The sequence below is a fragment of the Candoia aspera genome, chromosome 5 (genome assembly GCF_035149785.1).
Source record: "Candoia aspera isolate rCanAsp1 chromosome 5, rCanAsp1.hap2, whole genome shotgun sequence".
Classification (NCBI taxonomy): Eukaryota; Metazoa; Chordata; class Lepidosauria; order Squamata; family Boidae; genus Candoia; species Candoia aspera.
In genome coordinates, this window is record NC_086157.1 from 35,467,456 (window position 1) to 35,493,754 (window position 26,299).

At 38.7% G+C, this 26,299-nt stretch overlaps 1 protein-coding gene across 1 annotated transcript; it reads right to left on the reverse strand.

Moving 5' to 3' along the window:
• Positions 1-263: 263 nt before the first annotated feature.
• On the reverse strand, positions 264-20,437 carry LOC134498714 (interleukin-1 receptor-like 2). The gene is made up of 10 exons (XM_063304940.1): positions 20,353-20,437; positions 17,767-18,016; positions 11,090-11,276; positions 8,145-8,307; positions 5,915-5,980; positions 4,798-4,921; positions 4,204-4,340; positions 3,053-3,181; positions 2,060-2,209; positions 264-889 (listed from the first exon to the last, which is right to left on the reverse strand). The coding sequence occupies exons 1-10, from the start codon at positions 20,414-20,416 to the stop codon at positions 507-509; spliced, it is 1,653 nt and encodes a 550-aa protein (XP_063161010.1). The 5' UTR covers positions 20,417-20,437; the 3' UTR covers positions 264-506.
• Between the last annotated feature and the right edge of the window lie 5,862 nt (positions 20,438-26,299).

Consider the following 26,299-nt stretch of genomic DNA (forward strand, 5'->3'; position numbering starts at 1 on the left):
ATTAAAAGTATACAGAAAAAGCAAAAGTCTAAAAGAAGGGGTAGCGGCATTAGATGATTGTAGGGGAGCATAAAAGATTAGTATGTGGTCAAAGCACTTTCATGTGGCAAGTGAGGTGCTCAATAAATCTAGTTTATAGCACAGGTCATCATCCAACGGGCTTTGAGCACTTCTGCACAGAATCTTGAAACGCCGTACGTTGAGGCAGGGTTGGCATCTGAAACCAACAGGGTGGTATAAAATTGTTCTGTGCACCCTATTTGTGTAGTATTGTAAGCAAGGATTCTTTATGAAAAATCCCTTTTGACATTACATTTTTTAAAACACAAATGAAAATGCTGAGCCGTTCTACCTGTGGGAGTGCCACTAAATTACCTTAATCTGGTGAATAAAAAAGAAAATCAGTTCCAACATGAAATGTAAATTTAGGAGTTCATCTCCACCTCATATTGCATCAGCCGCTATGCAAACATCCTTTCAGAGGGATTCCTGAAATGATCTCACGGTTATGTTTCTATCATCTGGGAGGTGCTGCAAGGAAGTGGCATCAAAGGTAGTCCTTGGGAAACTTGATGTTCTGGTGGCATTCTGTACCTGACCTTTTTCCAGAAGGAACTATTTGCAGAAGAAGAGTGCTTCTTTGTGATGTCCCCTTTCCATCTTACAGCTCCCTGCTTTTGCTTGATGTATCTAATAGATTCAGGCATGTGGCTGTAATCCTTTATTTTATTCATTTCGATCAGGATAGTTTTCATTCCATCAGGTATAAGGGCATGATACACTGCTATATTCTGCTCAGGAGCCCCTTCTGAGCTGGACAACCCAGGTCCTAGAATCATTATTAGCCTTCTGCTTTGCTTAATTGTTTCATCAACAACGCTGACTAATGCTATAAATCACAAGAGATAAAAAGATTGCATCAGATTTTAACACCTACAACCTGATTATCTTATTTTAGATATACATGGATTCTAAATGACACAATAATGGGCCAAAACAAATTCCTAGAATTAAACCCACTGATATATGCAAGCAAATGATACTGGTGCCTGAAATACAGCCTTCTTTAAAAAATAGAACAAAACTTACACACTGTATGCTTTCAAAGTCTTATTGCATAAAGGCCAAACTAGATAATATAAAAATGAATGCATCTGATACCTCTGGTCATGTAATTCAGCAGTAGGCACCATAAGATAGGTGTTCCTGTTGTTTAATAAATGTTCTTTATACTTATGGTGATCAACAAAACATTTTAAAAAATAGAAAGCAAATACACAAAACAAAAAATAAAATCCTGCATAGTTTGGATGTACATATATTTGGCCCACTTGGATCCTTGATCCCAGCTGCAGATTTCCTTGGGGGTAGTCATAATAAGTGGCCTTTTTAATTCTTCAGTGCCTTCAATGGAGCACCGATTTAAGAAATTAAAATGATGTGGTATTGCTGCAGATACAGAAGGAGACCAAGAGAGGGCATTTTATTGATATTTCTTTTACTCAGATACACACATACACATTTATTTCAAAGGAGAGAGAGCTGTGTTAGCATTTCACCCATAATTTAGTTTAGCAACTAGTTTCACAGTTAAAAGAGTGGATAATTTTTTTATACATAAGACTCCACTGTAAAAATAGCTTAAAGTTCATATTCAAAATACTGGCTGAATAAAATTGGAACACTTAATTCTTGTAGATCTTAATTACAGGGAACTTTCTAATGTTACTTAAGTAATAAAGAAAGAGATAAGAATTCAAAGGGCTCTTTCTCTGTTTCTAATTTGATTATTACATGTATATGTTTTTATTGCTTTATAAATGTTTACTTTGTATGTCACCATGACTACTAAATAATTGTATAAACAAATAAAATTTACCCTTTTTTCTAGTAGCAGTAGAAAAGCATCTTTAATGGATGCTTCCCACATTTAAAAAAGGAACAACTGCATTTTTGTTTTCATATGACATAAAATGTTGTACAAATTGAAGAGAAATTCAGGATTTTGAAATATATAAAATAGTAAATAAGCAAAACCAGACTGAAAGTTACATTTTACCTTTTCCTGGTAAATCGTCCCTGCCAGGTATAAAGAGGCTGTATCCACACTGTTTTTCCAGAATGTCAGGGAGTACTTTCAGCACAAAGTCAACTTGGGTGCTGATTTTTGGATATAACACATACGCATCATAGATCTTCCCATCTGAAACTGACAGCATAAAACAAGGAACTTCATAAAACTTGTTCAGAAATGATTAAACCCCCCATCCCCACCCTGCCAAATGCATTAAACACTTGCAGGTAAGAATGATTCCAAAGCCAGTCATGCCTAGCTGTTATACTGGATAACTGATGAATGTAAGAAATGGTTATCTATATCAGTGTTTCTCAACTTTGGCTACTGTAAGATGAGTGGCCTTCAACTCCCAAAACTTCCAAGTGCAGGCTGGGAAGTTCTGGGAGTTAAGTCCAAATATATTAAAGTTTCCAAGGTTGAGAAACACTAATCTATATAATGTTCAGAGCTTGTGTTTTCTTTAAAACATAGAAGAGAATTACAAAGGAATAGCAAGTCTTTTAATATGTGTGTATGTGTGCGTGTGCGTAAGATTTCAGAAGTTAGAACTTGCCCTATCATCTTTCCACTGTCTTTAGAATTTAAGGCCATTGACCATCTTTAACTACAATTATTACCTATTTATCAACATGCTTTTTTCCAATCCCTGCATATAATTATTCAAGGAATTCTAGCTTGAAGCTTCAGATTTTCCTACTTGGGACACATTATGCAAAGACCCAGCTCTCTGGAGAAGGCTCAAAGGCTGGGAAAGGTGGAAGTAAAGAGGAGAAGAGGATGACCAGCAACAAGGTGGATGGACTCAGTTACAGCAGGGATGGGTCACCATTGGAAAACCTGAAGGACCAGGCTGGGGACAGATTGTCATGGAAAAAAACTATGTGGTCTGTAAGAGTTGGCACTGACTTGATGGCATGCAATCAATCAATATGACTATATCATTATTCTTCCCTTACATTACAAATACAGTGTTACCTTTTTTATGAAGAAAAGGGAGGCATGATTTCCGATACCAAAGGACAATTTCAATCTTGAACAAGATGCAGATTACTACCGGAATAATCAGTAGTAATATCAACACAACAAGAGCTGTAAAGTTTTTGACTAAATCAGAAAAAAAAATCATATTAAATATGGTTTTCTATGAAATGGTTAGAATAATTATTAGCATCTAGAAACAACTGGGCTAAATTCAGCTTTCCTCAGGAAGGCTTCTTGCCTGGATTTCCAAAAGAAGCTGGGATAAAAGTCATATATGTGGTATTTAAGGAAAAAGTGATTGTGGCATTGATCAGCCAGGAAATACTGTACAGTGTATCAAAAGGCTACAGCATTTCCAGATTTAATTTTTGCAAATTTAAAGTAATTAACTTTTAATATTCTATATGGCCTTAAGTTATTCAGTCACAAAATCAGCAGTGTTTTGTGCAGGGGAAATGTCACTCCCTTCTACTCTGCTAATGCCTTTGACGCTACAAGATGTTAGGATCAAAAAACAAAGGATCTGTTCTATGGAAAGAACAGGAGGACTTTGGTATGATATTCACCCATATGTCTCTTTAAATGGTAGCCACTGCCATTAGTTCAGGACAGATTCTTTAAAATAAGCTGTTATTAATTTAGAAGACTTTCCCTTTTTGCCCATGCACTGGCTGGCTGTATTTGTTATGTTGCTGTGGGGAAAATAGGAGGAGGAAGGAGTATTAGGTATGTTCACCGCCTTGAGTTATTTATAAAATAATAATAATAATAATAATAATAATAAAGGCGGAATAAAAATAAAAAATAAAAATAAATAAAAATATTCTATAAATGTGGCAAAACTGCAGCGGGGTAAATGAAGAAAGTGAAAATGAAAATATTTTACACTTCAAGTACAACTCCTATCGTTGAAATTCTACGCATACCAGAAGACATTTCACAGCAAACTATGTGGCTTGCTTGCAAATAAAATGCACAAAATGTCTGTCCCATTCTATTTCCCACTTCTTTATTCAATATTTCAGAGGCTGAAATGCCGCAGTTCTTCATTATTTGCACAGCTATATCTTTTCCTTTTTTTCCTGTTCTAGATTTGCATTCTTCACAATAAGACACATTTAGAAATCAAACATAAAATGACATACTTGGACGCTGTATTTTGATGTATGCTGCAACCTCACCAGCATGGCAAATAAAAGGTTGATCATAATCTTCATTTTTCAACTCTGTAATGTTCAGAGACACTATAAAAATCTCTGTGCTTTCCTTTGGAATACTTCTTCTGTATTAATTAGAAGTTCACATTTAAGTTAGGCAGTAAAGAACCTCCCGGATTTATTCAGAGCAAAGGTTAAGATTCAAAATCTCAGGTTAAATGTGATGCCAGAAAGACTAACCACATCATCTACTCTCCGGGCTGATTCACATGTGCAAGAATTGGTATCATACAGTGCTATGCCACTATAGTGCCCACTCACATTATTTATGCAGTTAGTTGCAAAGAAGCTTGTGTGTGAATTTCATTATTGATACAGTAGACAGATGACATAAATACATCAGAATACTCTATAGTCTATAATATAAAATATTTCAAAATAACTAATCATTGGTGTGATTTGTCGAAACAGCACCAAGTTCAAGTTTGTCTTTGCAACGATTAATCTAGCATTTACTAGATTACAAAAAGAAAACACATTTTGCTTGATTAATTTATGTATTAAAACATATAACATACTTACTGAATTCCTTCTTGAATTCTACCTTGAAATAGATTGTCAACTAGTGTATTATTGACTCTCCAGGATATAGAAATAAAAGTGTCTTTGAAACTTGATACATTGCACTCTGTAAAGAAATTGGATCCTAAAAATTGATATAAGAAAATAGTCATCAGTTTTTTAAATAAATAAATGTATAAATAAATAAATTTATATCTATATAATGGAAGAGGGAATAGCTGTACTTGGGGATGGCTAGCGCCCTAGCATGACTTCTGATGGACCTACTATACTCACGGTCTGATAAAGATCCCTCGCCCATCTTGATTCCATTACATTCTTACTTTTATTGTATTTATTGTATTTATAACTGTTTTAGTTTTTAATTCTATTTTATTGTAAACTGCCCAGAGTCCCTCCTTGGAAGGGAGATGGGTGGTGATAAAATTTGATAAATAAATTAATAAATAATAGAACAGAACAGACGTGTTTAAAAAAAAAAAAAAAGACTGAAACTAATCCATGGATCTGACTGCTAATATTTTAACAATTTTAAGCAAAGCTGAATTAAAAAAAAAAAATCTAGCTGATAGATTCTATCAAATTGCCTATTTCCCTGTTTCTTACCTGTAAAATAGGTCTATTAATTGGCCACTTTTGACCACTTCTGTTTTATATATAGTTCTGCTGGCCACCAATTGGGTTAGACTTCCTCATCTATAGTAACTCAACTGTATGTTTATATGTTCATATTTAGCGTATTCTCTTGGGATGGCATGTGACAATTTATTCTACTCTCTCTACTGTCCATTTTATACCTGACTCTGATTAATAGACCTTAAAATTGAGGCAACCCCTACCTCCCAAATTCCAGATTTCCAAGCTCTGTCTATCATGATGCTTTGTTGTTCATTTTTATTTTTGTTTTTATTTCATTGTACATTTTTTTGTTTGTTTGAAAATGGACTAATATAAACTACCACAAAAAAAAAAATCACGACATCGCTGCTTTTGTCATCTTGTTTCCCATCCAGCCTGGATGCCACTGGATCATTGAGATTAAAATGTGTGCAAATTGAGAGTTTTACAAGTTTTTTTTAACTGCCTTTTTAAATTAAGGCAATAGCAGAGAACTTACCAAGCTCAGCTTCAACAGTATTGTTTCTGGGGTACAGAATCTCAGTTCTTTTCCTCTCTGAATCTTCTGGCATAAAAGAAACATATATAAGCTATGTCTTAAGTTCAAAATATGCAAAGCAACATGGGGTGGGGATGAGGGGCAGGAAGAGAAAATGACAAACTTTCATAATACTTCAGGCTTATGAATTAATTAGCATTCATTTATGCCAAGATTTTGTTACACACATTTTAGAATGTCAAAACACATTACAAACGGTATCTTATATGTACATGAACCTACAGGTAGCTTGGTATGTATGAATTTAATATTCATAGCATTTTTACTCCAAAAATACTGCCAGTGGCTTTCATACAGTTAAATTAAAAAAAAACATTTAAAAAAAAATATCAGATGGAAAAAGGGACAGAGAAGGAACAAAGGACAAAAGACATTCAGGCACCAGTCCTAAATTTTAAAGAGTATCCAGCTGAATACTACAGTTACAATGCTTTGACAATGATTCATAAGACAACTTCAGACTTTGAGCAACTACTGCACCTCACTGCCATTTATTGAAGCAGCCCATCTTTTTCCAGATTTCCAGAAAAAAGATACAACTGGTTTAAAAAGTCAGCTGTATTACAACTTTTCTGCAATTCTTCCAATGAAGCCTTTAAAAAGAGGAATTGCTTTACTGACGAGCAAAAAGCTGCTGTGCTTGTGTGAGGTCCAAAGCAATGGCATTGCAGTGGGGCAGGTGACAAAACATACAAAGCAATGCAAACTATGCAAACTCTGCCTCTTTACCTATTGAACTTGCACATGATGTCACAATGGAAGTAGGAAACGGTGAAAACTGCATTGTGTCATCAAAATGTCACTTTGGTGACCCTGTGGTTAGGAACAATTACCTATGGTGTAATGCAGGGTTTCTCAACCAGGGTTCCATAGAACCTTAGGGTTCCACGAGAGATCACTAGGGGTTCCCTGGGAGATCATGATTTATTTAAAAAATCATTTCAAATTCAAGCAACTTCACACTAAAAAGGTAAACTTCATTCTTTGTTTTTAGTTTAAGAATACTGTTATGCATATATACAGGCCTACAAAATTATAACTTCTGGCCTATATTTGAGCCTGAATGTGCAGGGGTTCCCCAAGGCCTGAAAAATATTTCAAGGGTTCCTCCGGGGTCAAAAAGTTGAGAAAGGTTGGCCTAAAGCAGTTCTTATGAATCATTTTTGATGCATGAACAGCTTTACTGGATGCAGGTCAGGGAGAAGACCATCATGGTGGACTTTGTCTTTTAACAAGGCTGATTGAACAGCCATCATTACGTTCTTTCCCTCTGCTACAGCCAGATGAAGGGGAAACTGACAGAATGGTCAATACTGTTATTCCCAATACTTAAACGAATAACAGTGCTCACTCCCAAAGTACCATCCCTGTTCTTCCAACCTATGGTATAAAAAGCAACTTTTATTCTGAATAGTTTTCAGTGCAGGAGAATAGGTTTTACAACAAATGGAGAGATTGGAAAAAACAATGGAATTCCCCTTTGTATCAGAACTACATCTGAAACTACACCTGGAACATGGAACTTTGTTTGCATTGTTTATAATTTTATTTATATTTTATTTATTTTATTTATTTATATCATTTCCATGGCCAAAACAGTGATGTTGAGTGGTATACAAAGATTAAAACCAAGACTTACAAACAATAACCCAGGATGCCCAATCATAGTATGTCCCAATCATAATCCGCATCAACAGCAGGTGACTCCTATGTTGAAGCTCGACTTACCTAAATACATTATTCCCTCAAAGGAATATAAAAGAATCAGCTACATTATACTTAAGGAATGTTCATGATGGCAAAGCAATTGAATTTCTGTTGCTTATAAATGAAGAAAAATTAATCTGTCATAAAACTTATTTTATTTTGAACTGTCCCCTGCAATTGTATGCATTATGTACTTTAACACTGTTTAAAGGGGCATTTGAAGACTAACTGTCGCTTGAGATTATCTGTATAGCAACAGTTGTACAACATGTGTCCCAACTGCTAGATGGTTAAATATATAGCATGAGCATTTTGAAAACTGCATCAAATCTCTTTTGAAATCTGGTAAAATAAACAGAAGTCAACATATACAAAAATGAATGGAAAACATACCCTGCCCGGGAAATATAGGAGCAAACTACAGTATAACTTTACTGATAAAGTAACAAACCCAGATCCTTACCTAATAATTTCACCAAAATACTACTTGAAAAATTGTATTTATTTCCCCGAAAAGTGTAGGTTCCTTTGCATACATATTTTCCCTGATCATCTTTTTTCACATCTTTTATGATAAGAGCCCCTCTGAAGAACTCAAATCGTTCTCCCCGTATTGGCTCACATTCCTAAATGCAACAAAGTAAAACATTTTTAAAGACAAAAAGGGAAAGAAAATGCTTCTCAAATTGTAACATACTTCTATAGGCCTGCTTATCCAGACATAGCCCAGAGTTTATACTTTCTTTTTTATATAATTTTTTTAAAAGGTAGTATAATACTACACGCTGAAAATATTTGACACTGTCAATTCTCCTTATGAACTATTTCTCTGTCTCCCTCTCCAGACACACACACACACACATCTGTTTACAGAAAAGCAGTACCTAAATTTTATTACTCTGTGTGTATACACCTCCGAACACCCCACATATACTCATCTGTTTTTTGTAAAAAGATATTAGTTCAGTCTGAATACTGGACAACCACATAGTAACAGTGGCAAGTGGGACCTTTATCAGCTTTGGATGACTAACTGATTGCGTCTCTACATGGAGCAGGAAGCCTGCTTTCAGTGATACAAGTGCTAGTAACCCCAAGGTTTGGTTTCTGAAATGTGTTATTAGTAGGGCAGCCACAGAAGGCAGTCAGAAATTGCAGCTGGCCAAGAATGCAGCAGCACAGGTGTCAAGTGGTACCAGATGACCTTCAAGTTGAAACAATATTGATTGCCAGTTGCCTTCTGAGCCCAATACAAGGTGTTTGCTGTATAGGGGTGTTCAAAGTCAGATGAAGCTCCACCAGGGTTTTTTTTGTGTGTCATACGCAGTAGCACGGCGGGTTAAACCGCTGAGCTGCTGAGCTTGCCGATCGGAAGGTCAGCGGTTCGAATCCGCGTGACAGGGTGAGCTCCCGTTGCTAGTCCCAGCTCCTGCCAACCTAGCAGTTCGAAAACATGCAAATGTGAGTAGATTAATAGGTACCGCTTCGGTGGGCAGGTAACGGCTTTCCGTGTAGTCATGACCACGGAAGTGTCTATGGACAAACGCCGGCTCTTTGGCTTTGAAACAGAGATGAGCACCGCCCCCTAGAGTCGGACACAACTGGACTTAATGTCAAGGGAAACCTTTACCTTTACCTATCCCTGTTGCTAATATATGATTCAGGCCCAAATTACCTGCCATTCTGCCTCTTGCTCTATAGTCCATCTCACACTCTTAGGTCTTCAACAGAGCCCATTTTGCTGGTCATATTTAATATCTCACTTGCAACACATTTAACATAAATATGTAGGAAATTTGGCCTTTTTCTGTGATAGGACTCATACTATGAAATATATTGTGACCAGAGCTGAGCCTAGCACACTCTTTTTACACCCTAGGAAAAGGCTTAAAACTGTTTACTTGGGACTTTTTAGAGTTTTAGTGGATCCTATTTGAGGATCATAACATTTTTTTAGTTTTTTGTTTTAACATATCATCTGAGAATTTTATATCTTATTTATGTATTCTTGTAAGGCATCCAGAGCAATTGGAATGATGGCATATAAATGTATACATTAATAAATCTGATTTACACTCTGTATGTGAGTGTGTAGGGTATTGTGGACAATTGAAAAAAACATATCAGAGAAGGTTGCATTCTTCAGGTAGTCACCAAGAATTGAGCTCAAGTTGTGGGTCTTTATTTGAAGAGCAGGTGGCAGTCGTGGCTAGGAGGGCCTTTGCACAACTTCAGGTTGTGCGCCAGTTACGCCCCTTCCTGGATCGAGATGCCCTCCGGACAGTCACTCATGCCCTGGCCATCTCCCATATAGACTACTGCAATGCACTCTACATGGGGCTACCCTTGAAGAGTATCCGGAAGCTTCAGTTAATCCAAAATGCGGCTGCGCGAACAGTGATGAGTGCTCCAAGATCAGCACATGTAACACCTCTACTGCGTGAGCTGCGTTGGGTTCCAGTTTGCTTCCGGGTCCAATTCAAGGTGTTGGTTATCACCTTTAAAGCCCTACATGGGCATGGGGCCAGGCTACCTGAGGGACCGTCTCATCCCTATAACATCAACCTGTCCCACCCAATCATGCAGAGAGGGCATGTTGCGGACCCCGTCTGTAAGAGAATTTCATCTGGCGGGGTCCAGGAGGCGGGCCTTCTCTGCAGTGGCGCCCACCCTGTGGAACATTCTACCCCCGAGGTGAAGCAGGCCCCTTCGCTCCCGACCTTCCGGAGGGGCTTGAAGACCTGGCTTTGCTGCCTCACCTGGGATGGGAAGGGCAATAGCTCTTCCTGGGGGTGGCTGGTGATGTAGAGTTCTCCCAACAGAATGGAAATCTCCCACTTGGATTTTATATTTATATTTTTATTATTTTAATATTGGTGATTTTATGATGTTAGGTTTTAAGGTGAATTTTATTGTAAACCGCCCAGAGTCCCCCTTTTAGGGGGAGATGGGCGGTGATAGAAATGTGAAAAATAAATAAATAAATAAATAAATACATACATACAAATACACATACAGCTATGCATGTATGTGAAACATCCATCTTGAACAAAGAGGCATATATTTTTAGCTTTTCTTTTTTATTATTCTCAATGTTTGTGTTTCTAAAGAACTTCTGTTTCCAGCCTTCCTCCTAGCAACTCTTTGAGCTAGATTACAGAGAGTATAAGTGGTCCACAGACCTTGAAAGATCACAGCAGAGACAATTCAACCTGAAGGATTTAGCCTCCAAGTTCAGTGAGCAATGAATCATCATTTGACTTGTTGGTAACCTCTTCAAAGTTCCTCCCCCGCCATTGTGCTAATATTACAAAGAGACACGAAGACACAGGATCTCATAATTACTAACATTCATTTAAACATCCATAAAGAAAAATCACAGAAGAAAGAATCCTAAAAGATCTCTACCTTATACCAATGGATGGAAGAATAATCTACTTCCTGTCCAATATTATTCATTTGATGACACACAATCTTGAATGGTGCCGTTGGAGGTACCTCTTGCTTATTGTGGTATTCATCATTAAAACAAAGAGCAGCACTATTACTGAGAACCGCAGTTTGGACACTGTATTTATAACATCTTGTTGAATTCCTGTAACCAAACATTAAAACAATCTGTTAAAATTATTTTGTTTTGTGCGATTCTATTTTCTGCCTGAATATTTTACCAAAACCTATGTCTTTTATTTTCTTACACATTATGGTTCTAATCCACTAACTAAAAAACTTCTTTGGAGAATTATAAACCAAAATAATTAAAACAAAAAGTCAATAAAATACAACTACATGTAGCAAAGGAAATATCACTATACTTGTAGAAAAAGCACCATCGCAGCCTAAAATACATAAAAAATTACCAGATTAAAAGTACCGAAACTTAAAATAACAAAGACATGACAAATGTCTTTTATACAATAATAATTTTAAAAAAGATACCAGCATAGATGCCATGAAAGCCTCTGTGGGACTTTGCTTGTAGAAGTTTGCTTATATAAGTTGAACTGGTATATGCGCCTTTGTTAATTCCAACCTATTTACTTTTGGTGGGTCCCATCAGGTGGCACCGTTTTAAAGATGGGACACAGAGCATGCCTATTCTGTCAGTTCATATAGAGTGGGCAGAGACAATGAGAGAGCAACCAGCCGCTATACCATGAAGGGCTTTGTAGGTAATTTGAATTATACCCAGAAGCTTACTGATAATCAATGGAGCTCACTCTGAAGAGGTATTCCATGGGCATACCAAGGCCTGCCCATAACTGCCTGTGCAGCCATATTCTGGAACAGCTGCAGTTTCTGAATGGTCTTTGAGGGCAAATCATGTAAACCACATTGCAATAGTCTCCGTGTCAGGTGACTATTGATTACGCCTGTAATAAGAGGGTACAACTGGCACACCAAATGAATCTGTGTAAAGGCCCTCCAGGACATAGTTGCCATCTACTTTGAGTAGCAATTGCAAATCCAAGAGGATTTGCAATTGCAACCCCATTCAGAACTAAAACTGGAAAATCGATTGTACTGGATTATGGTCAGCGACCAAATCTGAGCATAGTTTCATGGAAAGCATTACAAGGGTGAAAAGAAAGATCCAATAAAAATGACTAAAAGTCATTACAGAGTAAAAGAAAGCAAATTAAAAGTCTAGAATACAGCAGTAGATCTAAGTTATGTAAAATGATTAAAATTGTAAAATTCTTAGCTGTTAAATGAATATAGTCCTATTGCTACTGTATATAATAGACTATTAAGACATTAAAATGTGAATTTAATATTGCTAAACCATTAAGCTGGTTAAGATTTAACCATAAATAAATTTGTTGAAGTATAAGGCACACATAAGAATGGTTAAAATTCTGCCAGAAAGTTCCAAGTCGTCCTGCCCAAATTCTTGAGCATACTGTGATAGCAGTTGCACAAAAAGTTGCAACTCTTTGAGGTCCTTTGTTGACAACCACTAAAAGGTGGCAATTGAGGTCATTGTCATTAAGTTCCTGCAACAGATTGGAATGACAGGTCTGCATGACATCGGGAGTACAAGCACAATATGGGAGGATATGGGCAATTGATTTAACTTCCATCAGCTGGGAGGGGCAGAGACATTCCTGCAGAGAAGCATCACCAAATCAACCTTATAGAAGTAGAGATGGTAGCACATTATACCTAGCCAAAGTGAAAGTTCTCCTATGTGAAGGGCAAACGGTATCTGAAAGACTGGAAGCTGCCAGAAAAGAACTAGTGACAAAATTGGGTTAATCAATATTTAGGTTGAAGCACGGGTTTGTTGAGAAGTCTTTATCAAAGATGTGTTGCTTTTTCTCTCATTAAGCATTTTCAAAATCCAATGTATTCAGATATTGTAACAGTAAGTCAGTGCATAGTTAATTTGTTAGACCATGTGGTTATGAAGTTGTCTTGGAAGGTCAAGGAACCCAGAGGAACCTTGAAATAAATTAATTTAAGCCAATAAATCAAGCAGCTGAGCCACGTTCCGGGCTTTAAGGAGATCAGACCTGCTTCCAACTTTAGCAGAAGAGCAGGTATACATTGTGGCACACCAAGTAAGGCCCTTAGTAATTTGGACAGAATGGTTTCAAGAGCAGCTTCAGAGCAGATCTGAACTCTGTATATTAACTAATTCATAGCTTTCTCTTTCCACCAGTTAATTTGTGTTGGGACTTGATCTGGGACGTGATTGTTGCCATTTTGTTTCACAAATCCCAAAATGACATTTTGTAAAGCTTTGGGTTTTCAGGGATATCACCCAGTCTGATCTTTCCTGGATGTCCATATGAACTATGAGATATTTAAAAAACCTGACTTATTTTGTACTGGTATCACTGATTTTCCAGGAATTGTGACATGACACAGTATTTCTAGAGAACACAAGTAATTTTGTTTTAAGCTGGTTGATGTCAAAACTATTATTTTTACAGTAAGGAACAAAGGGGACCTTCTCATATCTACTAGAGATGCAGATAGAATGGCTTTGTCATGTACATAAAAGGTGAAGACAAGTCTGTAGGCTACAAACAGCAGGTTGAATTCAGGTCTTGACAGAACAAAACCTATATGAAGTGCTGACATATAGTTGGTGTTGTCACTAAGAATGGCTCAGAAGTGATCAGCCCTTCAATCAGAATCAAAGGATCAGATTTGTTCACCACTTGAAATAGTCTCCTATAGTTCTCAGCCCCAAAGATTTATTGTTGAATCGTTAAGACTGGCAGGGACAGAGACAATTATTGCCAAAGACAATTAAATTGTGTGATCAGTGAATCATCCCTTAGGCCAAGTCTGGGGTTAAAATCACCCACCATTTGCATCGGTTATCTATAGGAATAAATGCAAAACATATGTGGTTTCTTCTTTTATTTTTGTTTTTAGTCCTTTAAAATGTAAGCTGCCTTGAGTTGCTCTGGAATTGGATATAATTTAAATATAATAAACATAAAAGTAAATATTAAAATAATAAAAATATTATTTGTGGGTATCTCAAATGCTGTTGGAGAAATATGCTAATTGTTGAGGAAGTATGTAAATTTTAAGTAAATTTACTTTAAGTCCATCCACCACCAGATTCACTACTATGGCTGGGGTGTGGGTGGAGGGCAAATGGATTATGCAAGGCATGATGATTGTAAATGAGATGCTACCATAATGTCACCCATCATTACAGACTGGGGATGCCCATAAGAAGAACTTAAAGTCTTCAAGATCTAAGGCTTTATATTCCTAAATCTCTTGGAGGAAAATAATACCATGTTTCTGCATTTGTTCTAGGAAGGATAGATCATTGCACTTAGAACACCAGCTACACCATTCCAAGAATTCAATAGGATTTCCCATTGATTCTCTTGCAGTCAGTTTGAATGTAAGGGACTTGTTATTGCTTCACCTGAAAGGTTTGATGGGCTAAGCACAAAAGAGTTAGCATCAAGATCTAAGAGAGCATTCTTCAGGAGAGACATGAACGTAGACACACTCAGAAAATAGCTCTTCATTGTTATCGTTTTGGGAATCATCAAGCAGGAATAAGAAAACCTCAAGGGTCATTTGCTGGTTATTCCCACTAAATATTGGGGTATTTTTGAAGGAGATGCAACGTCATCTTTGCTGATTTCCTTAGAACGCCTTGACTGGATGAAGAATTGAGACTGAAAGACTTTGTTAGAAGCAAGAGAGAATTGGACATGCTGGACAAGGACATAATCCAGGCTTCCTTCCAACTGGGTTGTGCAGGTTGCTTATGAACTTCCATTGCCACAACAATTGAATTGATAAGGAGCTTATCTTTAAATACCACTGTCTTGGCATGGACAGTTGTCATGGAAGATTTTAGACTGCATAATTTCTACCTGCAATGATTTGAAACATTAGGTGTTCTTCCACCTTGGAAGCATTATGCAAGGAGTTTCTGGAAACTCATTAGTCTTGTGATCTTCAAGTGAGGCTAGTTCTTTCTGTGTATGTTGTGGAGTTGGGTCAAGGTTAGAGTTTTGCAATGACTATGTGTGGTCTGACCACTGGGTCTCTGAACATATGGTAAGATATAAAACTAACTTTAACACTTTCTTATTTTACAGAACATTAAACAAATGATTTAATGGTTTTGTTCATTTTTACTAAGACCTTATCACTGGTGGCCATTCTTGGGAGCCACTCAGCATTTATTAGGTGAACTTGATTTATTTCATAGCATAAGAGTAAGCTGAGAAGGGGTACCAATGTCTTTCCTAATGGACCATCTTCCCTGATTTATACTAATACTTTTAATAAGGAGCATTATTTGAGTTGGTAGTAAGACAGGCTGTGCTGGAATGTTGCATTGTCTTTAAATTGTACCCTCCAGGTGTGGGTTGCTTATTTCTTGCCTGAAGTTACAAGTTTATCTGTGGTCTGAGGATCTGCTGACTCAAGGGACAGATGTGTAATTCTTTTCCTGTTTCCTTTAAGCTTAAGTACTTCATTTCGAAGATAAGCAACTTTTTTCAGAGAAAAATTGACATTTTAATTTCTCTGAAATATCTGAAAGCTGTGGAGTCCTTAGTGCTCTCTGAGCCTGGTTGTTTGCTTGCAGACATTTCATGCCCAACTAGGCAACATCTTCACTGCTAGAGGGGAGCTAGAAGGCAACAGCTGGAAAATTGTGCCTGGGGTACAGTGGGACTTGTCAGAAAAAGGATTTATCTAAAAATTAGTTGCTTCACTTGTGGGAATAAGCAAGGCAGGAAATAAAATAGCTGAGGGAGCCTCTTAGAGAATATTTGGCAGTATCAATCAAGAACCTCAGCTACATCTGAGAACTGTTGGAAGTATGAATGTAGAGGCATTGATTCTTCAGCCCCTCATCATCTCCTGACCATACAGGGGAAGCAGAATGTAGAAAGAGAGTTAAGGATTTACGCTGTTTCCCTCTTGGTCTTATCACTCTGCTTGCAGTTTGCCTAACAGACTGTCCTAACAACCAGGAAACACACTGAGACAATGAACTGGTCTCTAATATTTATTGCTAGTACTTAACAGGAATCCTAACAAACTGAAGAAGCGTGGGAAAACCCAGACATATAACCCCCAAGGGTTAAGGCGGTCCTGATCTGTGTCTCTTTGAATGGCTGAACAATTCATCAGTGCTACGCATGCGCTTGACAGTCTGGATGGGAGCCCCCTGCTCGCCATCCTTACTCATGACACAGACTGCTTACTGCTCCTGGGTCACTTTTTCCACCTTTCTTCTCACCTTCACATTTAGAGAACTCTTCAACCTCCAACAAGAACTAAGAATGTTTTTTTTTCCAAGAGGTTCCAATGAAAACCTATTTCGTCAAGGGCAGCAGAGATTTAGAAAAGTGGTGATGTAATTTTTAATGTAGGTTTGAGGATAGCATGGAACACAGCATTGATATCCCAAATTTCATCTCCAAAAAACGTATACTTCTCATTTTGGCATTATAACATCTCAGTGCTAGTGCATAATGTCCTTCTATCTGTCATTCCTGTCCTTCCTTCACCGCATGACAATGCAGTGTTTCAAGATTCTCAATAAACTACTGTCCCCTATAGTAAAGGTAAAGGTTTCCCTTGATATTAAGTCCAGTCGTGTCCAACTCTAGGGGGCGGTGCTCATCTCCGTTTCAAAGCCGAAGAGCCGGCGTTTGTCCGTAGACAATTCCATGGTCATGTGGCCGGCATGACTAAACGGAACGCCATTACCTGCCCACTGAAGTGGTACCTATTAATCTACTCACATTTGCATGTTTTCGAACTGCTAGGTTGGCAGGAGCTGGGACTAGCAACGGGAGCTCAGAAGGTCGGCACATTCAAACTGCCGACCTTCCGATCGGCAAGCTCAGCAGCTCAGCGATTTAACCCGCAGTGCCACTGCGTTGAAATTGTTTATTATTAAATTGTTTATTAAAGCAAGGCAGGAAAGGACTACTTAATAAACTACTGTCCTCTATAGAAATTGTTTTGAACAATCCTGAGAGCTTTATATCCAACAATAAATGATATGAAGTGTCATTGTCCTCCAGGAAATGCTGGGACTCCTGAGAAATCATCCTGTAGAAAAGCAGCAAGCAAGAATGACATGGACCTGCTACCTACAGGAATGCTCTAGCTCCTCTGTGGTTTCTGTGGTCAATTATTCCCCTATTTTCTTGGCCCTCCAATAAAGGAGCCATCAACAGATTGACAGAATTAGTTACAATCTACCACACAGTCAAGGGCCTGATTCAAACCATGCATAAAAGACAAAGGCAGACCCATCAGAATAGAGCTGGCACCATTCCCAACCACCAGTCAACTGCTAATTCCCAAGGAACCTCCAATTGTGAACCAGCCCCACAGAATTCAAATTCCACACAAATTATAAATGCTGCAAGGTGATCCCCACTTCTCAGCCCTTGCTCTGAGGAATCTTTGCCAAAATGGAAGGTGAAACATCTGCCCAAAACCTGGTATCTACTTCAGTATAGATCTCCCAAAGCCTGGACAACCCCAACAGTGATTCAAATTTCCAGTGATGTAATGAAACACCACCATCCCCTCTACTCCCAGAACCCATAAACACAATTTCTTACCATATAATACATTCATACAATCCTGAATCTTGGGCTATGGCAGGGATAAACCAGAGTCTGTTTTCCTGCTGGAGGATTCTTGAAGAAGGATGTGCGGTTAAAAGCATTTTATTTCCATTCATGTACCAGTTCAGAGTATAGTTTGCATGTTCATGGTATAGAATTTGGTCCCATAGGCACTTAAGCATGAAAGGACTGTTTTCTTCAAACCACCTCAGCTTTGCAGAATCTTCGTGGACAACACAATTCTCTGCATGGAGGGGAAAAAAATCAGTGTATTTTAAACTATGCATTCCAACAACAACTCCACTGTTTAGAAAAACCCAACTCTCCACCAAAATCAAAACCAATTTGGATTGTGGCTACAGTCCCTTCTGGAGGTGACCCTAAACATGTCCTGTAAAGCCTGCTGTGGTCCTTGGGCTAAACAAAGTTGGCACTTTGTTTAGCCCTTACTTTGCAGATACCTCTTTGGAGAATATTTCGTAGTACTCTAGTTTGCAAATTATTGACATGCAAGTTTAGCTATGGGTACTCAAAAGTGAGTCACATTTCACTCAATGGGGCTTACTCTCAGGGTAATTTTGATAGGACTGCAGCCTTTATCCTGCTTTGTTTAGGACTGCAGATAAATTTAGAGAGGCTTACAAGTTTTTTTTATTGCCTTTTTAAATTAACGCAATAGCAGAGAATTTACCAAGCTCAGCTTCAACAGTATTGTTTCTGGGGCACAAACAAACTTTCATAATCCTTCAGGTTTATGAATTAATTAACATTCATTTAGGACTGCAGCCTTTATCTTGCTTTGTTTAGGACTGCAGCCTGCCTCTTCCATCATTCATCTTCAATGGCTTGCATCATAAGTTAATTTAAGAAAGTCCACTGAAGAAAACTTTCTTATCCCCTTGCCCTGGCTAGGGAATTCTGGGAGTTGAAGTCCACACAACTTAAAGTTGCCAAGTTTGAGAAGCACTGAGCTAGATTCTTGAATAAATGCCTGCCTACAAAAAGTAGCGCAGTTCATTTACACTTATACAGCTGTACCAGATTCTGTAATTCAGATCATCACGTCTTACTTTAATCTAATTAAAATTAATTCAATATGCATTCCATAGCATTTTTGTAAAGTACTTTTAAAAGTATTGTTGTCCCCTTTGCTTGTTCCTCATTTGTGATGGGCCAGCAACTAATCTTATCCAGCTTTCAGGTATGAAAAGACAAGGACATTTACAAAACAAAACTTCCCCAATTTAACTTACCTGGGATCAAGCCAGTGTAATCCTTTCCATTCTCCTCTAAAATCTTAATACATCTTAATACCTCAGATATGGAAAAAGAGTACGAGGCAATCTCTCCCCAACCCCTACCTTCCATTCCTTTGGGAATTCTATTATTTAAGAATCATTCTAGTCTAAATCTTTTCTCAGCATCTTTCAAGATCAGAACTGGTCTTGGTAAATTGTATGATCTTGATATTTGCATTAAGAATTACAGCCAATGTTGTACAATGATGTACTATGGGACACATTTTAAATTAAACTACCATAAAAACAATTCTGCTCTTTAAAAAAAGGTAAGCCTTGTTGCCTCTATTTTCCCAGACTTTTAAATTGGCTTTTAATTTGTATTGTTTCAAATGCAGCCTAGTTTGTATGGTATTTTCATTTTGCATGTGATATGATTTTGTTTTATGTGTTTTTAGTCAAACTGTATTTTTTTAGTGTCCATTACTGTAAACCGCCCAGAGAGTTTTAGCTTATTGGGAGGTTTAGAACATTTAGTAAGTAATTAGAAAAAAATATATAGGACGAAATAGAAACAACCAGCACAAACTACATACAGTACTGCAATGAATGTGCTTAGAATCATAATCCTGCCATTAAAACCACTGAATCCAAAACATCTCTGAAACTGCATAAAAAGAATTGGTTCGCTATTAGGGCTCCTTTGTGGCCCATGGTATAACTCAGAACCGCATCAAAAGGGTAAGTCAAATCGGCATTACAAAGTTAAGTATAATAGGGATCTAAACACATATGAATCCGAAGGCACAGTCCTGTTCATAATATACCATCTCAGAAATCCACTTTGGAATTGACTCTATCATCTAGCTCAGTGTCTCTCAAATGTGGCAACTTTAAGATGTGTGGACTTCAACTCTCAGAATTCCCCAGCCAACACAGCTGGCTAGGGAATTCTGGGAGTTGAAGTTGACACATCTTAAAGTTGTCTTGTTTGGGAAACACTGAGCTAGATTCTTGAATAAATGCCTGCCTACAAAAAGTAGCACAGTTCATTTACACTTAGTTTATACAACTGTACCAGATTCTGTAATTCAGATTATCACTTCTTAATTTAATCAAATTAAAATTAGGTCAATATGCATTCCATAGCATTTTTGTAAAGTGCTCTTTAAAGCAGTTTTGCCCGTACTTGCACAGAATAAAATTTCCTACTGAATTTTAAAAGCAAAGTAAAAGGCTACATTTCATAAGCAGAGTAATTAACATAAATACAATTGCTCCTTTTTATTATGACTGAACTTTCTCTCTGAATATTTGATAAAAACGTTTTCAGAGAACTTACCTGATCTGAGCACACCAAAAAATGAGAGGACTAGAATACAGTAATCTGTTGAAGCAGATTTCATGTTTTACTGCACAAAAAGGAAAGAAACACAAGACTCAAATTCAAGCCATATATAGCTGATACTTTTCTGCATCAATCATTATCATTTACAAGATTCTATCTTTTGTTTCTGCATTTTCCCCTTCAGTCCTCCCCCACCCAACCCCTCAACCCCACCCAATATAGTACTGTATAGTAAAACCATATTAAATAAAACAGCCCTGGATTATTTATTTTGTCAAACAACTGAAAGTTTTTTCTTTTTATTATTTTTCCCTTTTATTGAATTTATTTCAAGATTACAAAAAGTAAACAAAGCAGAAAAATAAAAAAGATAAACAAAAAGGGATGCATACTAAAGACCATTAAAAAATAATAAACAGAACTAAAACATAGGAGAGAAAAAAAGAAACCCTCCAAAATTTAAAAACCAGAATAAACATTACCAATACTAAATACATTATGTTTTGTGTGTGTGTGTATTAGAAACCTTTGGCTTACAAAAAAAAAGTACTTGTAACAGTATATTACTAATAACTAGAAAAGGATAGGAATACCTTAGAAATGCTAGTTTATTGTTGTAAGATAACATGAAATCTGTGCCAAAGAAGAACACATTGCAGCAAAATGTTATCTATGAAAAGAAATAACATGAAAGAGTCTCCATGGAATCAGCCATTAGAGATCTGTACCAAATATAGCCATCTCAAGATATTTCTATGCAAATTGTATCCTTTTGAAAGTACATGGAACCTTAATTCAACAACTATAGTTGATTTGGCTGATGATTAAAGACAATTACAAATTATTATTATTATTATTATTAAATTATTTAAATGTATTGACTGCCCAACTCCGATATCTTAAATATCTGCCAAAAAGTAAGTCAATTAAAAGCATTTACTCTAAATAAATAAAATATTGCAGTTTTGAATGTATAATCCTCTTTTGTTATCTGTTATCTGATTTATGGCCAGATAATATAAAAAACAGCATTTGCTATTAGTGTCTAGTTTAATTTAAAACTAGGTACATTAGTTGCTGAAAGTTACTAGTCATAGAGGGTTGATGGCTAATAGTCAATTCTTCTGTTAACAATGCTAAAATCAGCTGGATACAATTCTACAAGATGGTACAAACTGAAAATTAGGGTGTCTCTAGAAATCTTAAATATTATGTCAGTCTTCAATCATCAATTAAAAAATATTAGTATGCAGGCTATTTAAATAAAACCCTGTGAATTTAAAAATATACCTATATATTTAACTATGCAATTATTTTGGCAAAACAGGCAAACACATTACCATATAAGGAAAACCTATTTAAGGCTCAGAAGTAACTTTATTGTGTTCAATGGGATTTATGTAGGTACAACATCATAGGATGGTAGCCTAGGTAGCTATTTTCTAAATACTGTAGTTTATTATGTAATTGTTTGATAGATAATGATAAGCTGATGTATAATACTAAAATTTACTAACCTGAGAAGAAAGGAAACCACCGAATAGGTTTAAAAGATCTGTAGCAATTTATGAAGTCCCGAAGTCTTTTTTTTTTTAAACCTGGAAATGCTCTGCCTGTGAAGATAACTTTATCCAATACTTCTAAAGTAGAAATACAAGAGGTCAATAAATGTTTTTAAACAACCGTTGGCCCGCTTGTTTCCAAGTAATTGGACTGCCTCTCGCTATTTAACTCTGCGGAAAAATGTTACTGCCCGCTCACTTGCATAATTCTTTATCTCCTTAAAAAGGACTTCTCGGCAGGGCAGAAGCCTGCTGATTTGCTGGTGGCGACCTCAAGAACAACCGGTGTGACTCGGGACTCTTCCTTCTCCCTCCTGAAGGAAGCTCTCAAAACCAGCACAAGAAAGAAACGGAAAACTACAAGAAAGCGCGTGGGACAAGCTGCTTCTTTTCTATTAAACCGGCTCTACCAGTTTCCTGGTAAAGAGGTGCCTGAACTAAGCGCGTAGGCAAATCATTCAGGGCAAATCCAGTGTTGAGAAAAAGGGAAAGAAGGCTTTTTGCGAAAAATCTCCATCCATCCTGAAAGTGCCCCCAACACGTTTGCAGCAGATGGAAAGTTTCATGCCCGATGAGTGTCAGAACATATATGGCTTTGAGGGGTCCCACCAGCCTCCCCTTGATTCCCAGCCCCGAGTAGTTCAGACACACGAGTACAATCACCTGTCCTTGTCCTGAACAAGAACAATCTTAAGACCATGAAGACAGATAAGCAGATAAGGATTCCCTCAAGTCGAACTTGACTGGCAATTGCATGGATACGCCCATGCTGCTTTTTAGGTCACGCAACGGAAGTGGTTTGTCCTTGCCGCCTTCCGGGGTGTTTTCTCAACTTCCCAGCCTGTGATTTTCTGGTGGTCTCCCATCCCAAGCGGTAATCGGGACCGACCTTCCTGATTTGGGGCGGCCAGCTAAGATCGATTGACTGTGGCTCCTTGAGCTGCATAAACGCGGGTGCTCGACCCAAGATCAGGGAGAACATGCATGACAAATTGGGTGTAATGCATCGAGAGCGTCTGGGAGGAAGAACATAAGAGGAACCTCGGCCTCGCTCCAAACGCCGGGGCCGGAGTTTCACTCTTGCGGGGCCGGAGCACCTGCAGAACACCGAGATGGGACAATAAGAAAGCAAACAGTCGTTTTGCCCCACATCACGGATTTTCGTGAGCGGTGTAGTGTTCCGGAAGAAGCTTTCCTGGCGCCCAGAGTCCTCTGATGGGAAATTGCGCTAGAACGGACATACAGCAGCTGCCGCTGCAACCTCGGCTGACAGATCTGCGCCAAAAGGCCGAAGAACTTCCGCGCTCCTCTTTCCAGCGGCTCATCCTAGTCTCCTCCGCCCCGCTTCCGCACGGCCGGCAGCAGCGGCGCGGAGGCGGGGGCGAAAGGAGGCGAGCCATCCGCGGAGCTTGGCGCGAACCCGCTGCATACCAATAAACCAGCGGCCGGTCAACTCCACTTGGAAGCTGGGCGTTAATTCCTAACACGCCAAGCCTCAGGAGACAAGTGTCAGTTGGCGCGCAAGGGAAATTACGCGCGCGGAAAGAGGAAAAGAGGTTAAAGTTTGCCTATCCCAAGGCGGCCTTTAGAAGAAGGCACCGCCGCCGTTAACCTCGCAGGAGCGCTACCAAACTACTTTGCTTAAGAAAATAACTGCGCACAGTAATTCCAAAATATTGTAAGCGTTGTTCCGTTCTCCTCTTCTTCGGTGTTGTCAGATGCCCAAAATTTTTATAGCCCAACAAGCCCTTAAAAGTAGCCCAAACGTAGCCCCAAAAAACAGCAACATGCAAACGCCAAAAATTTCCTGCAGCTGATCTCCAAACCTTCTAACCCTCCAACCTCCAAGACTGCAGGAGCACACACGGACCCTGGGCAGGAGCGTGGATTGCGCCCGCACCTGCAGGCAGGAGGCGTGCAAAGCGCGAGTCGGGGGGGCAGCGGCAGAGCAGACGGGGGTGCTGTGCTGCTTAGCCACGGGGAGTGGGGCGGGGAGAGACCGAGCCTGCGCGTGCTCTGTGTGTGTGTGTGTCTATAACGTGAGAGAGCCAGAGGCACGAGGGAAGGTGACTGGGAGCAGCTGGATGGAATACGCCTCCTCAGCCCCCTCCCTACCGGCATAAAATGACGCTCGAGGGCGGGGGAGAGAAAGGGAAACAGCTTCCCGCCTACTTTGAAGGCCCTCCCGAGTGCGCTGGAGTGTGAAAAGCGAGGCTCTTTAAACGCTGCCGCCCAGCTCGGCTCTCCCTCGAGGCTATCGCCCAAAAATACACCCCTTAGAAGTAGCCCAAAATAGCCCCAAAATACGCAACCCGCAAAGACCAAAAATTTCTCATAACTGATCTCCGAAACTAGCCCAACAGGGCGGGAAAACCGGCCAACTGGCAACACTGCTCTTCCACGTTAGCTATTCCGTACGCCCGCTGACCGAGAAAGTGGCGGGTGGCCAGAAGTTCATAATTATGCCGCCCTCTGTAGGTTGCTGTTGGATCCGCTGCGCGACCACGCTGCGCCCACAGGCTTGCGAGCATTGTCTTCCTTCTGTTCCTCCCTCCCTCTCAAATGGACCCTCTTCTTTCCTGTTGGTACTGTCAGCTCTGGGAGAGCGATCCACTTGTCTGTCCTTCGGTCTTCTGGAAAATGAAGCCCTCAGCGAGGCTGCTGAGTTGTTTTTGGAACCCTGTTGTCTGGACTGAATCGATTTCCCAACAGACGTCCAGAGATCTGCCATTCCAATGCTTTGGGTGATATTGTAGCAGAGCCTCTGTCAGAAGATACTGTATATTCAAGCATTCTAAGCATATGTGTTCTTATGAAGTCGGGGATGTCAATCAGTCCTAGCTGAAGGCCGAGGTATTCCCTAAAACGAATGGATGGTATATTGTGACGCCCTTAAGTCCCCAAAATGTTTTCCTGCTCTCTACCCACACATTCCTTGTTATTGTAGTGTCTCCAGTGCTTGGTGACAGATGGGAAATATGCTTGGAATTTGTCCATTCCTTTGCAGGATATTTTCACTCATTCTTTGCCTAAACTCATCAAGGACCTTTCTAATCATTCCACTGGCCTGACTGGTTTCCAGATAAAAAGCCTCACAAAACCAGCTTGGTCTTTGGGATGGCTGAACCTTCCATGAGCCAGAAGCTTTTACAAAAAACTAATTTTCCAAACAACTTGTGTACATTACATCTGCTTTCCATTACGTTTGCAGGGAACAATTTGATTTCAATCATTAAGCTTAACTTTTATTAAAATATTAACTATTAAATTATTCAATTTTCTCAGCTGCTACATAGATGCAGGCAGCTTCTGATGGCCTTTTTCCAGACTGTATTTATGACTTCCCAGTTGAACCTGCTTAGCTTTTGGAGATCTGCCAGGATTAGCTAGATGCTGCCAGAAGAAGACTGTCCAACGTAATTCCTGTGAATTTTATGTTTCCTGATTATCCCTGTTTATTGTGCATAATAAACACATGCATAAAAACATATGCAACAAACTCTTTAGTAAGGGTTCTGATTTGTTTCAATTGCATTTTCCTGCACTTTTCTGATATTCTCTTCTTAAAATAGAGTACACAGTAGCCCAAATATATACAGGTAGACCTCACTTAACAACCATTCATTTAGTGATGGTTTGGACTTACAACAGTGCTGGAAAAAAAGATGACTGGTCCTCACACTTATGACCATTGCAGCATCCCCACAATCACATGATCACAATTTGGGCACTTGGCAACCAGTTCTCATTTATGACCGTTACAGCATTCTGTAGTCATATGACTGCCATTTTTTACCTTCTCAGCTGGCTTCTGGCAAGCAAAATCAATGGGAAATTGCATGATTCACTTAACAACCACAGTTCACTTAACACCTGCAGTGATTCACTCAACGACTGCCACAAAAAAGGTTGTAAAATCGGGCCAGATTCACTTAAAGACCACTTCACTTAGCTACCAAAATTCTGGGCCCAATTGGGGCCGTTAAGTGAGGACTAACTGTATGCACTGTAATATATTGGACCAATTTCAGAAGCTATTGAATATGCAAAGAGGCTTGAAAAATCAAATCACTTGAGCTGATTGCTACTTTAAACAGGGTTTGCCTTTGATTCACCAATCTACTTCAGTCAGGTGACACAGCGGAAGCTTTGTTGACCAGACATATTCTTTCAGAATTTTGCACAACACTTATTAATAATATGGACTTGTTCTGTCTTTCATGGTAGGACTCAGGGTTTTAGACAAAGTGATTTATGAGAGGTAAGATACAAAAGGCTAAAAACTATTAGACCAGATCACTTCTAAGCACACTCATTTCCTAAGAAAGGGAATCAATATGACCTCTTGGGACAACTCCACAGTTCTGACAATATCACAG

What these genes read in the sequence shown, in the direction of transcription:
- LOC134498714 (XM_063304940.1), bottom strand. Translation starts at nt 20,416, where the DNA reads ATGAAATCTGCTTCAACAGATTACTGTATTCTAGTCCTCTCATTTTTT. An exon ending in TTTTGGTGTGCTCAGATCAG is followed by an intron (nt 18,017 to 20,352) that starts GTAAGTTCTCTG and finishes CCCTCCATGCAG; the next exon opens with AGAATTGTGTTGTCCACGAA. An exon ending in TACTGTTGAAGCTGAGCTTG is followed by an intron (nt 4,922 to 5,914) that starts GTAAGTTCTCTG and finishes ATCAATTTTTAG; the next exon opens with GATCCAATTTCTTTACAGAG.